The sequence below is a fragment of the Cetorhinus maximus genome, chromosome 6 (genome assembly GCF_964194155.1).
Source record: "Cetorhinus maximus chromosome 6, sCetMax3.hap1.1, whole genome shotgun sequence".
Taxonomy (NCBI): domain Eukaryota; kingdom Metazoa; phylum Chordata; class Chondrichthyes; order Lamniformes; family Cetorhinidae; genus Cetorhinus; species Cetorhinus maximus.
Genome location: NC_135884.1, coordinates 25,644,879 through 25,659,392, shown reverse-complemented (window position 1 = coordinate 25,659,392; position 14,514 = coordinate 25,644,879). Strand labels below are relative to the sequence as shown.

General features: G+C 40.4%; 1 protein-coding gene across 1 annotated transcript in view; it reads left to right on the top strand.

The window, feature by feature from the left end:
* The window catches only part of acad9 (acyl-CoA dehydrogenase family, member 9), a 76,346-nt gene that overhangs the window by 15,093 nt on the left and 46,739 nt on the right, over nt 1-14,514 (top strand). The window contains exons 6-7 of the mRNA XM_078543459.1: nt 11,522-11,600; nt 13,447-13,621. Coding sequence (XP_078399585.1) covers nt 11,522-11,600; nt 13,447-13,621 — 254 coding nt within the window. The remainder of the gene's footprint in view (nt 1-11,521; nt 11,601-13,446; nt 13,622-14,514) is intronic.

Below are 14,514 nucleotides of genomic sequence, written 5' to 3'. Positions count from 1 at the left end.
TTTTGCTGGAGAAGGATCTAGTTTTCCCTCCAGAGATTTCAATTAAAGCTAAAGTATTGTTAAACGGGATCAGTGGAGAGTATGTCCCGATTCCATTGTACAAAGTGCAGTTGGAGTATAATTTGTTGTCTGGGTCAGTGGTTGTAGGAATGGTCAAGAAATTACCTGTGAATGGATTTGATTTACTCCTGGGGAATGATTTGGCAGGAGTGAAGGTTATAGCTTTGCCTATAATTACAGAAAGCCTGAGAGAGGCTAAAGAGACAGAGCAGTTACAAGAACAAGTTCCTGGTATTTTTCCGTTGTGTGTGGTGACCAGAGCAATGGCTAAACAAAGTCTATCACCAGAGGTCAAAGTAATACCACAAGTGGATGTTAGTGTAGCTGAAACTTTCTTTAAGGATGAGGATAATTCAAAGTAAGTGTTTGACAGGCCTTCATTAATTGAGGCTCAGAAAGCCGATCCAGAGTTAAACAACATAGCACAGTCAGCTCATACTGAAGCTGAGGCAGAAGGAGTTCCAGAGTGCTGTTACGTTAAGAACTGAGTTCTGATGAGGAAGTGGAGGCACCCTCACGGACCTGCGGAAGAGGAATAGACGGTTGTTCATCAGATAGTGGTACCGCCCAACTATCGTAAGGAGATACTGCTAGTCGCACATGAAATCCCCATGGCAGGACATGTAGGAATACAGAAAATTCAAGCATCGATAAATAGGTATTTTACCGGGCCAAGACTTTAAGGATGTAGTGCAATTTTGTAAAATGTTCATACACATCAGATGAACCTCAACATGTAATCAAACCAGCACCTTTAACACCCATACCAGTTTTTGAAGAACCATTCAGTCAGGTATTAGTAGATTATATAGGACCGTTACCCAAAACGAAAGTAGGACATCAGTATATCCTTACAATCATGGATATGACAACCCTATTTCCAGAAGCCATTCCTTTAAGGACAATTACAGCTAAGGTGGTAGTGGAAACGTTAACTCAGTTTTTCACTTGTTGTGGTCTACCAATTGAAATACAATCTGACCAAGGTTCTAACTTAAAAGAGTTAGTGCAGTGACTTATCTGATACTCCTGAGCGTAGGAAGAAGAAACAGTTATGTCACACAAACATGTTGAAGCATTATGATCACAGAGAAGATAAGACAGAGCAAGTGTGCCAGATGGTAGGAGTAGTGGAGGATAATAGAGACAATAAAGGGAAGGTAGAAGGAGAAGTACAGTTCCCTAAGCAAACCTCCTACAATTCGACTAGCTAATACAACAATACTGGGACAGTTAGACACTGTGCTCTCATATTTGGAGATCTAATAAGGTTACTTAGGAAGTATAAGAGAATTTGTAGGGATACACCTGGATGCACTACTTAAGCTAAACATGACATGGGCATAGGGGACTCAGTGCCAGTAAAATAACATCATTATTGGTTGAGCCCAGAAAAACAAGCTCAGTCAGAAACAGAGATCCGATATATGCTGGACAATCAATTGATTGAGCCTAGCCAAATTGGCTGGAGTTCCTAAGCCGGATGAATCCACTAGATTTTGTATAGGCTACAGGAAAGTGAATGTAGTAACAAGGACAGATTCGTACCCGATTCATCAGTTAGAAGATTGTGTCGATAGGGTTGGCAGTGCCTCATTTCTTTGTAAAATTGATCTATTGAAGGGGTACTGGCAAGTGCCATTAACATCAAGGGCTAAAGAAATATCTATCTTTGTTACATCAAGTGGATTATATCAATGTCTAGTTATGCTGTTTGGGTTTAAAAACGCCCCAACTGCATTTCAGAGGCTTATGAATCAAGTCGTAGTTGAAGTACCTAACTGTGTGGTTTATTTAGACAATGTCGTAATATGTAGTAACACACGGGAAGAACATCTAAAGCAATTAGAGGACCTGTTTAAGCAATTGCAGTTGGCTGGCTTAGTCATAAATCTGACCAAAAGCAAGGGTAACTCAACTAGGTCACATTTGTAGGACAAAGGTGTTGCCAAGAACAGCAAAAGTGAACGTTCTAATAGAATTTTCCATTCCTAAAACAAAATGAGAAATCTTGAGATTCTTGAGAATGTGTGGATTTTATAGGAAGTTTGTGCCTAACTTCAGGACAATAGCTGTACCCCTCACCAATTTGTTAAGAAAACATGCAAAAGTGGTATGGTCAGCAGAATGCCAAGCATCCTTTGAAAAGCTAAAGGCAATCTTAATAAATGAACCAGTGTTGGCCACCCCTGACTTTACCAAACCTTTTAAAATGGCAATTGATGCTAGTGACTTGGGGGTAGGTGCAGTCCTATTATAAGATGATCAATTAGGGATAGAGAAGCTGATGGGGTACTTTTCCAAGAAACTAAATCAATATCAGAGGAAGTACTCTACAGTAGAAAAAGAAATTCTAGCATTGTTGTTGCCCCTTCAACACTTTGAAGTTTATGTCAGACACAATAACAAAGAAACATTAATCTACAGTGACCATAATCTGCTGGTGTTCATTGAAAAGTTTAAAACTCTAAATGCGACACAATTTAGAAGGAGTCTATTGTTTCAACCATTCAATGTAAAGGTTGTTCATATTGCCGGTAAAGATAATGTGATCGCAGATGCATTGTCCTTGGTGTAAAATACTAAAATAAGTTAAAGGGGTAAGAAATGCTGAAGATTGTATAAGGGGAGGAAGGATGAATGAAAGTAAGTCTCATGTTTTGTTGTCCATGTGTCACATACCTTGTGATGAAATGCATTTTTGAAATGGCGTTTCATCTCTTTTTAAGGGTGGAACATATCTTTTTATTTCTGTTGGACTGTATATTAAAATTATAATGGCTGCAGTTTGAAAGTCATGTCCACTGCAGCAGGATGAGAGATGTATACGATGTTGCAGTCCTGAACAGAGTGTGCCATGAAAGACAGGATGGTGCAAGAAAGGAGTCCTGGACCAAGGGAGCTGCCTGACAACAACATTTTAATTGGCTCCTGAACAGGTGACCAGGTTTTGTGAGAACAGTGCAGCAGAATAGCTCCTAGCCTGAAAGGAACAAGACTTAAAACCTCTTTCTTCTGTGTGTGGAAAATTCCAGTAATTCCACAATAATAGCAAGCTGGCTTTTTCCCCTCATATCTCTATAACCTGCTCGCTCTGAAAACCCATGTCAAGAGGCGAAGGGGAAAATCACTGTTAGAGACATTGAAAGGCAAGTGTTTAGCCGGTGAACTAAATACTGAAAGTGTGAAAAGAGCACCTCGTGTCATCAACAAAGAACTGAAAGGAATTTGGAAGACATTGAATCTTGTACTCCGGATTGGTGCTATTGAAGTCTTTTATCCCACCCTTAAAATCCATGGTGTGTGTGTGTGTATAGGGATTTAAGAAGGGGGCAGAGTTTAAGCTATAGTGTTAAAGTTAGCAGTTCATATTTCTTTTGCTAGTAGTTAAAGACAATTTGTTCAATAAACAGTTATTTATTTATTAAGTTTACAAACCTGGTGCTCATATTCTGTTAACCTAAATTAAACAGTTATGTAGAATTGGGGCAACCTGGTGGTTTGGTCAAACTTTTCACATTTGTTGCGACTCGAGGAACAGTGGGGCTTGATATTACAGTGCAGTATCCCCAGTGAGTTGTGACAGCATGCTCCCCCGCCTCCAAATTGAAACCAAAGCCCAGTTGAAGAATGGAGGTGGAGTCCTGGCACAGATTGGGGGCTAGCACCCTCTCTTCCAACTTAACCCTGCATCACCCACCGCTGCAATTGCCATAGGGCCACAGCTGCAGCCACAGGTCGCCCTGTGGTGGGGCTCCCTTTCACAGTGGTAGCCTGGCAGCTGTGGCCTCATCGTTTTTGTAAAGTTTGAAAACTTGTCAGACGTCCAGCTTCCACCTCTGACGGTGGGGTTACTGAACTTTCAGTGCTGGAGGGCCTCCTGTTGGTCCTCCAGGCTTGGGAGAAGGCCCATCATCCTCAATTGGATGGCGAATAAGCCATCCGGCCATTAATTGGCCATTTTGAAAATTTCATTGGGCGTCAGGTACCAATGTAGTGTGGGGTCAGGGCGTGGCAATGCTCCTGGCATCAGGGTCCTGTCCTGAAAACAAAAGTTCAGCCCAATGTGTTTGTATATCAAGAAATGCACAGACATTCTGAAATCTGATGACCTCAGTCAGCCCATTAGATAGCCCTGTAGACCCTTTTTGGGGTCGAGGAGCCCCAGTTTGAAAATCTACTCTGTGAAGTATAGTTACAGTAATCAGATTTGTGTCCTTCTGATAGCCTGCAGCTAAGGTTAGTCCTTTTCCCCTTCAGTGTCTGTTTCAATAAGCTCAAACTTAGGCACTTTTTTTTGTAATTGTTTAGAAGCAGTCACTTGGTCTGATGTATTCATCTAATCACCTCAACCTTTATTCAACCAACATTTGGACAAACCTACATAAAGACTAATTGTTTACCACAAGGCAAAAAGACAATTAAAAGACAGGGAATAACCTAATTCCAGGTCATGTTAAATCTAGAGAATTGCTTTTGCAACAGTGTGATGCCAGTTCTCTCTCAAGAATATATAAAATGCTGTTACAATACCCAACATAGCTGCCTACATGCTGTAATGGCTTGCCCTGTTGTAAAGCTGGCAATGGTGTAAGCAATTTTTTAGATCTTTTTAAAAGTTTCAGGACCCAAATGGAAAAATTTTACTTTATCATTAGCGGGGAAAGGGCAAAGATATTACTACAATTCTTGAAGGATTTTACATTGTGCCTCATTTGTCACAGCCAGGCTGTAATTGACACCATGCAGGCTTGACATCATATCAGCTTCTGCCAGCTTTCACAGCATATTGATCATCTTCCAACTTGTTGTTCCCATGCATTGACTCCATACTTCTGTCTTGGACTTCTAACTGGCAAAAGAACCAGAGGCAATATGAGAAAATAAATTTTCTAATAGTTATGGATCCAGAATGCAATGACTGAAAGGGTGGTGGAAGCAGATTCAATAATAACTTTCTAAAGGGAGTTGGATAAACACTTGAAGGAAAAAGTTCACAAGGATGTGGGGTAAAGAGCAGGGGAGTGGGATTGATTGGACATTTCTTTCAAAAGCTGGCACAGGCATGATGGTTTCTTCTGTGCTGCACCATTCCCAGTGCCTTCCCAGCTCTGACTGATCTGCCTTTATTTAGCCACATAATTCATGTGCACTACCAGTGATTATCATCTAGCTATAAAACACTCTTTACCAACATTTGAACCACTTAGCTTTACCATTCTATTCATCATTTTGTTATTCTAGTGGATACCCAAAAACCTCCTTGAAAGAGCTTTCCAAAAGCATCAGCATCTGTGTCATTAGGGTTCCAGCTTGCAGCAACACACTTAAGGACTAATTGGATATTAGACTGAATGATTCTTTTCACATTTTATGATGCATTTTTCCTCCAAAGTGGTCCAGTCAGAAACATTTCTGTAGAGCTGCACATACATCCTTTCAGACCTTCCTTTATTTGCCATTTATCAGGTGTATAGCTTCATGGACATAGATTACAGTGGAAGTGATAAATGAATTTAACGTCTCAGTTTTTATATTTTGGATATATACGATTCTTTATCCCCTACTCAATATTGCAAGTTCTTTTCACTCATTTGTTACTACTTATCATTACTCTTGTGTTCTCTCCTGTTTATGATTGCTATGTTTATTTAGCATTTTCTTTTGCTTTCCTCTAAAATAGGAATGTAATGATGCAGTTTCAATAGTGCTTGAGCTTGTACTTAATCCAAATGGCTGATCATCATGTGTCAGTGGGCTTTCTACTATGGGATCCTCACAACTAAGCTGATTCTTTATTTATTCATTCATGGGATGTGGGCATCACTGGCCTAGGCCAGCATTTATTGCCCATCCCTTATTGCCCTGGAGGAGGTGGTGGGGAGCTGCCGCCTTGAACCGCTGCAGTCCATGAGGTGTAGGTACACCCACAGTGCTGTTAGGAAGGAAGTTCCAGCATTTTGACCCAGTGACAGTGAAAGAACGGCGATATATTTCCAAGTCAGGATGGTGAGTGGCTTGGAGGGGAACTTCCAGGTGTCTGCTGCCCTTGTCTTTCTAGATGATTGTGGTTGTGGATTTGGAAGTTGCTGTTTAATGGGTCTTGGTGAGTTCTTGTGCATTTTGTAGATGGTACGCACTGCTGCTGCTGTGTGGCAGTGGTGGAGGGAGTGAATGTTTGTGGATGGGCTGCTTTGTCCTGGATGATGTCAAGTTTCTTGTTATGATACGGCAGGTGGTATTTGCCAGGCTGACCAAATCTACAAGGGAAACTTGGCCACGCTATCACAACGATTTTGCAGTTTGTATTTATTACGAGAAGGTTTGTGTACTGAAGTCAGAGATAATGAGTCCATTACCACCTTTAGAGATTTTAAAGATTAAATTAAAACATTTATTAACAAAAGAAGAAAAAACTTAAACACGCACACAAGATTACAGTTACACACTTATAACAGTTCCCAAAATTTCTACTTAACCAAACCCCTAACTACACACCCCATTTAAGGCAACAGTCCAAATAGATTTCAAAGTTATAAAGTCACCCAGCAATATTACCACAAACACCCACTAGACAATGGAATTCCAAAGGCTTTTAACACAGCTTTGGTTACTGGAACAGCAAACTTCTTCAGGGTGGCTAGTGGCTTTTCCCTCCCAGTCACATGGTGCACCTTTCAAGATCGCACACAGCCACACCTCACACTTTCTCCCATCCTTCTTTAAATATATTTTATCCATTTTGACTTGTGAATCCCATTGTTTCCACTTGCCTTTAGAAGTTACTTTTCCCAGAATATAAAAAACTTTCATGTTATCATTATGGCCAGCACTTTTGAGAAAAATCAATGTAATAACCTTGCCTTATTTATCTAGCTAGTTGGGAAAATCTTATCATGTGTCTTTGAAAATCAAACACCTTTCCCACTTATCTAAAAATGCAAATTTCATTCACACTATCTGTTGACCTCGCCCTAGCTTTACTCATCTCCATTTTAAACACCTGTTTTGCACCTCACTTTTTTGAGCCTTTTTTAAGCCTTGCAGTCTATCTGTCTCCAGCCCAATTAAATCAGCCACACACACAACCACGCACACACAAACCTGCTTTAACATATTGCGCAATAATATTAGGAAAAATATGTTAATTCCTTGACGTTTCTTGAGTGTTGTTGGAGCTGCATTCATCCAAGCAAGTGGAGGGCATTCCATCAGACTCCTGACTTGTGCCTTGTAGATGGTGGACAGGCTTTGGGGAATCAGGAGGTCAGTTACTTGCCGCAGGATTCCTAGCCTCTGACCTGCTCTTGTAGCCACAGTATTTATATGGCTGACCAGAAATTCAATTGGAGTATGGTAACCCCCAGGATATTGATAGTGGGGAATTCGGTGATGGTAATGCCATTGAATGCCAGGGGTGATGGTTAGATTTTCTCTTGTTGGAGATGGTCATTGCAGGGCACTTGTGTGGTGTGAATGTTGCTTACCACTTGTCAGCTCAAGCCTGGATATTGTCCAGGCCTTGCTACGTTTGGACATGGGCTACTTCAGTATCTGAGGAGTCTCAAATGGTGCTGAACATTGTGCAATCATCAGCAAACATCCCCACTTCTGAACTTATGATGGAAGGGAGGTCATTGATGATGCAAGTGAAGATAGTTAGGCTGAGGACACTACCCTGAGGAACTCCTGCAGTGATGTCCTGGAGCTGAGATGATTGACCTCCAACAACCGCAACCATCTTCTTTTGTGCCAGGTATGACTCCAAGCAGTGAAGTTTCCCCCGTCACCCATTGACACTCGTTTTGCTAGGGCTCCTTGATACCTCACTCGGTCAAATGCTGACAAGAGCCTCACCTCTGGAGTTCAGCTCTTTTGTCCACATTTGAACCAAGGCTGTAATGAGGTCAGGAGTTGAGTGGCCCTCACGCAACCCAAACTGAGTGTCAGTGAGCAGATTATGCTAAGCAAGTGCTGCTCGCTAGCACAGTTGATGATGATCACTCCACTGATGATCAAGAGTAGACTGATTCTCTCGTTAGCCAGTGTTGAAACTGGTTGATATAAGTGCAATTACTGAATGACAATCAGAAGAAGGACTTTCTGACCCAAAGTATTGATCCTAGCCGACTTGACCCTACAGCAAAGACTTAGCTGAGTTTGCTAAAGTAAAGAACAAAGATTGAATTGATGGATGACTGTCCTGTTCTGTTGGCTATTTGCCACACCGTGAAATGCCATGTTTCAAAATTCCACGTATTCGGTTTCATCGATGCCTTGAATTTTGCATCTGAAATGCATGCTGCATTTGTTTCAGAATGAAAGTCAGTGTGTTTGTTGGATATTAAAACAACTAAATTGGGAGAGGTCATGTTATGGCTTCATGTTTATTGTAAATCCTAATTTCAATTTTTTATATTCATTGGATGCAGCAGTCACTGACAAGCTGGTGATGGGTCACGCCTTCATTTGCTGAAATTTGTTCAGTAACCTTTGTCGCAGTTTGATACGATTGAGTGGCTTGCAAGGCCATTTTAAAGGGTGTTTAAGAATCTATTATGTTGGTATAGGACTGGAGTCTAACACAGGTTGTAGGTTTCCTTCCCTAAAGGACATATGGTCAAACAGTATTTTATTTCCAGCTTCTTTAAAACTGAATTCCCAATTCTCAACGAACTTGCCTACTAATATTAGTTAGTCCGTGCCTCTGGATTATTGGCACAGTAACATATCCACTGCACTGCCATACTATATACCTGCAATTCACACGTTAAATAATTTTCACACATTTACTTTTTCAGATGATCCTTTGTTGCCTTTCTCTGGTAGCAGAATTTTTTAGTTCCTTAGTGACAGTTTAGTTTAGCAGAAGCTCCACTGCAAGATTTGAGCACATAGCTTAGGTTGGCACTACAGTGCAGTACTGAAGTGATACTACATTGATAGAGCAGTTATCCCTCAGACAAAAAAATTCATTGCCATTACATAAAGAAGAGCAAGATGTACACTTGGAGTTCTGGCTGACATATGATCGTCCACCAACATCACCAAAACTGATTATAAACTGGTCACTTGTCCCATTAAATGCTGGCCTAGCCAGTGACACCCACATCCTGTAAAAGTAAATTTTAAAAAATTACTGTTATGGGACCTTGCCTCGTGTACCTTGGCCACTACGTTTGTCTACATGTCACCATTAATTGACTATGAAGCCCTTTGGGACACCCCAAGGACATGAAAGGCACTATATGAAATACAGTTTCCTTCATCCTTTAGAAGGGCTTCCAACAGTAGTTTGATATATTTTCCTTCATTTTTTTTAAACCCTTCAAATTTTTTTGTTTATTTGAAATGTTTTATTTAGTTTTGTAATGGTATTTTAGTAATTTAGTTTAGATTGCTATTTAAGCTGGATTCATTTTGCCTCTGTAAAACTTCGCATCATGCAGTAAATTGAAATAATTTCACCTTGAAACACCATGGCCAGCATCTTTCGGTCGGCGAGCAGGGGCATGCGTAAAATGATGCGGGGTGACAGCGGGTGTGCGTCCCGACGTCACCCCGTGTCATTTAGATTGTCAGTTCAGTGGGCGCATGTCTGACTCGGCTGTGCGCCCGTCGACCTGTCAACGGCCTATTAAGGCCATTAAAAAACTAATTGAACTCATTAATGGACCTGCAAGTCCAACCTTAAGGTTGGCGGGCAGGCCAGGAGCCCTGGCGGGCTTGGGAAAAAACATGAAACCTCATCCACGGGCGGGATGAGGTTTCATGAGTGATTTAAAAGATGCAGAATATTTTACAATAGAAGTTATGGACATGTCCCAACTCATGTGACAGTGTCACATGAGGGGACATGGCAGGGAAATTTTTTTATAATCTTTATTCAAAGTTTTAAATTGGAGCCAATCTCCCAGAGGCAGCACTTTGCCTTATGGAGATTTGTGCGCTCTTTCATGCGCATGCGTGAGAAAGCGCACTCCCAACTGAGGGGATCCCCTCCGCCCGCACAGGGAGTGCATAGCACTTCCTGGCACACATCACGTAAAATGGCGGCGCGCCCCATTGGAAGCCCGCCCATTCCTGTGCTCTCTCTTTCTCTCACTGTCTCACTCTCTTCTCCCCCGGGGGTAGTGGGGGGGGGGGGGGGGGGGGGGTGGTTGGGGGGTGTTGCCCCATGTTTGTCAGAGTGCCTTTTATACACCAAATGCAGAAATCAAGAGTATACAACCTGTGTCTACTGCAGCTATATATGTATGGCTTGCTCACTCATACGTATATATGTTATTCAGTATTATAGAACTTGATAATCGCTGAAAAAGAGATATGTTGAAGCTTTTCATTTTACACTCACCACAACGTTTGCAAGAATTTCCGCTTGATGCTGAAATAAGGCATGTCAAAGCCACCCTGCAAGATAATGGCTACCCTGATCAGATTGTTGCTCGCTGTATGTCGTGCAAACTCATGAGTGGGCCTAAGGCCATCACATTTGGTCCTGAAAAGCGCCCAGTCTACGTCAGATTAGGGTGAAGTATTTCAAAAATTTGAGCAACAGGTGAAGCTAGCCGTTTCATGCTGCTGCTATACAGTAGCAACACGAGTGGTGTTCGCCACTAACAGGATGCTACCGTCAAGCCAAAAAGACATTCTGTCTATCACACAAATGAGTAATGTGATATATGAATTTCAGTGTTAGTGTGATGCTAAGTATGTACATCCCAAAGGCTGGCAGATCATATCAAACAGCAACTCCCTCTGGCTGTTGAGGTACGGACCATACCCAACCAGCCCGTGCTTGCAAAACTCAAAACACAGTGTCCGACATTAGATGTGATTCCGTGATAAGACAACATTTGCTAAACAATCCTGAGTGCGCTAAGAATTATGCTGGCAACCAATTTAAGATTATGAGTTGGGCTTGCAGTGTGGTACACTTAACACATGGTAGAAGCTACATGTATTAATACACAGGGCCCTGTTCTTTGCAGACAGAAAGAACATGTACACATATTGCGCCTGTTTCAACTGAACAAAATAAGCAATAGCCATTCTCCAGTTCATTCCCCAAGGCAATTCCTTGACTAAGCAGTCAACCTGCCTGGTTTGAATTTAAATAAAGCTTGGCAGTTAACTGTCAGTCATCAGTTAACTGGTGCATTCTCCATGGCAATGCCTGTACCAATCACAGTCTACTTGCCAACCAATCAGCAACCTCTTCTCATGAAGTATAAATTGTTGTTCCATTTACATTTTATATTCTTGCAAGTGTCCTGATGAGTAAAAGATGAAAAGTTTTGACGTATCTTTTTTCAGTGATATTCATACAGATGTTTCAGTTCCAATTGGAAAAGGCATATATCTGCAGAATGAAACTTCCTTTTGTGGAACCATGCATAAAGAATGTTGAATGATGCCATGTTTTAACACCCATCACAAATGTTCATTGATGTGTTTTCAGTGGAAGTGATGCAGCATCAATTCAGACCAAGGCAACTCTCAGTGATGACGGACAGTGCTATTTACTCAATGGTTCGAAGGTGAATGCAATACACAAATAATCCAAAACTTCTAATTTTTTAATGTAATTGTTTATTGGATTTAAGAATTAATCCATATTTAGCATATACTTACTGCATATTAAGCACTATAGGGCATGTAACCTATAGTGTTCTTCACTGTTATGATTATTCTCAGTAATATATAGGACAGAAGTACAGAACTATGTACTCGTACTTTGAAAATAATTTACAGAAGTCCACTCCTATCGCTGCATACCCCTCTACCATAATAGCTAATCCATTATATTTTGTGTATTTATATTAACATTGCACAATGTGGACTGCTGTACCCTCATTTTGTCTGTCAGACCATAATTTTCTTGCACTAATTTTCACTAAGAATAAATGGTAAAAGCCCACTTATGGTCAAGTAAATAAAGGAATGAGTAGCTGAGCCATACAGATGAAAGCCCCCTGGTTTGATCTCTGGTCTGTGCAAGCTTAACTGAGCTCACTAGGCTGCTGCAATTGACGGATGTGGAGAAAAATCAGCTATATTTCTTGTTGCTGATGGCTATCCAATGATTCCTGTGGCGTAAATCTGTGAAGATGGAGAGAGAACAGGGTTTTCATAGCTGTCAGCATTAATTGCTTTTTAAATTTATACTGTAAACTTTAGAATGTATATGGAACTGAGAGAATGATCAGCCATCTCCATTCTAACTGAGGTTTTTTAAAAAAACGCAATAGAAATCTTCTAATTATTACAGTAAAGTCCCGCAGTTTGCAACTTCCTTCGCGAATTCACTTACCCGTGCTTTTTGCTTTGTAGACCACATTGCCCATTGTGTGAGCAGTGCACACTTATCCACGGTTTATTCTCTTTCTCTCTTTTCCCTGGGGAGATGGCAACTATGACTGAACGTCCAGAACTACAATAACGGCTCTATTCAATTTTAAATCTTCACTAGCATCTAACCTAACTCTATGCCTATATGTTTTATAAACCTGTTCTCTAGTTTTCCCATCCCTATAATTCTTAACTAACCCTTTGGAAAGAATTCAAGGAATCCATGCACATTGCATGCTTTGGTAACCTCTTGCCAAGTGTGATGACACTATGCTCAAAGACTCCTCTGTCTGTCCTATACAGGTACTGCCCCACATTTTTGCTGAAGAGTCCAATACTGCCCTCACATGGCTGGAACAGATCTAATTGATTCCCATTCGAAAACATGTTCCCCCTTTGCGATTTTGCCGTTTGTCAGATATTGTGGGAATGTAACCCCTGCGAACAGCGCAACTTTGCTGTACTTGCATTTTGTTGGTAGAAAATGTGAACTTTCTATTTACTGATGCCTTTGAGACAGAGTTCTTAATTTGAATTCTTACCTAAAATATAAAAAGTTGACACAAAATTATAAAATTCTAGTTACTAATGCCTGTGCGATAGAGAGACAGACATTGATATAAGTCCAAGAAACAATCACAGAAGTGCGGAACTAAGAGTGGAACCTTAGAGTGTCCTGAAATTAAGGTATAGGGCTGGAGGAAACAATCTGAAGAAAATATGCTGACTTGGTTCAAATAGAGTATGCTCTGACTTACTTTGAGCAATGCCATGGGAGATAGTATCTGAATTCAGTATATAAAAAGAAAGTTAAAAGAATGCTTGATCCAAAGATCCTGAAATTTTCTTTTACTGTACTGGAGTATCAGCCTAGATTATGCTTTCAATTTTTGGAGAAACCCTGACCCCTAGATGAGCATGCTACTAAAAGAACTAAGCTAACAGTGTAAGATGTGCTGGTAATAGAATCAACCCGGGTAAAAGCAACAGTCGTTATTCTTGTTCCTGATGGTTGTCTAATGACCTCTGCTGCAGATCTGGATATCAAATGGCGGAATTGCAGACATTTTTACAGTATTTGCACGAACAGAAGTGGTTGACAAAGATGGTACAACCAAGGACAAGATCACTGCTTTTGTGGTGGAGAGAGAATTTGGTGGCATAACCAGTGGGAAACCAGAAGACAAGCTAGGAATCCGTGGATCCAATAGTAAGACACTCATAATGTTGACGTGAAAATATTTAATTTTCTAGCTGTTGTATAAAGAATTTTCTAATTTGAGTTTTTGTCTTACTATTTATTGAGTCAGTTTAATGTGCTGCCATCTTTGGTTAAATTGATAGTAGCTGGAGAATAATTTTCCATTTATTATTGAAGGTTTGTTTTAGTTGATAAATCCTAACCATGGTTATCAGCTGTTAATCTTCATAAAGGAAATTGCTTGAATAAGAATGCTGTTTCAAAACTGATTTGTTCTAACCGTATTTTTTTCACAGCATGTTTTGAAAGCTTTTCTTTTCACAGTATTAGTTCAGAATGCTGAGAGTGAATGCTGAAAAGCCTTTTCTCTCCCAAGTTGCCCCGGTTGTGCTAAGGGAAATTATAAGTGTAAAGCTGGAATCATGTTTAACTCATGCTAGGGAAATCTAGTGATTAAAAATCAGGTGTCCTTTGGCAAATATTAGATATTTAGTAAAAGGTTTTTCTCTCAATTTCCCATTTTAACCCTTGATGTATCAGATTATTTGCATGACTACCATTTTTATTCAAAAGTAGTGCATTAAAATTTCTGCTTTGAAATAAGATTTATCTAACTTGCTTCTGTACTTTTAACTGTGAAGAAAAATTGACTTTAGAAACCTGTGCATTTTAACCACCTGCAGAAAATGTTGAGTGTTTGCATTGGGCCATAATTTGCTTTAACGCGGCATCTTACAACATGTTAGTGAAACTTGTCCTGCATTTGTCAGGTTTTTACAATTTTTGTGCAGTGAGCTAATGGCAATGCAACAAGAAAATAATGTATTTAGGACCTGAGTGAATAGGGCAACCAACAGGGTATCTGCTTAACCAAAACAAAAACAGAATTACCTGGAAAAACT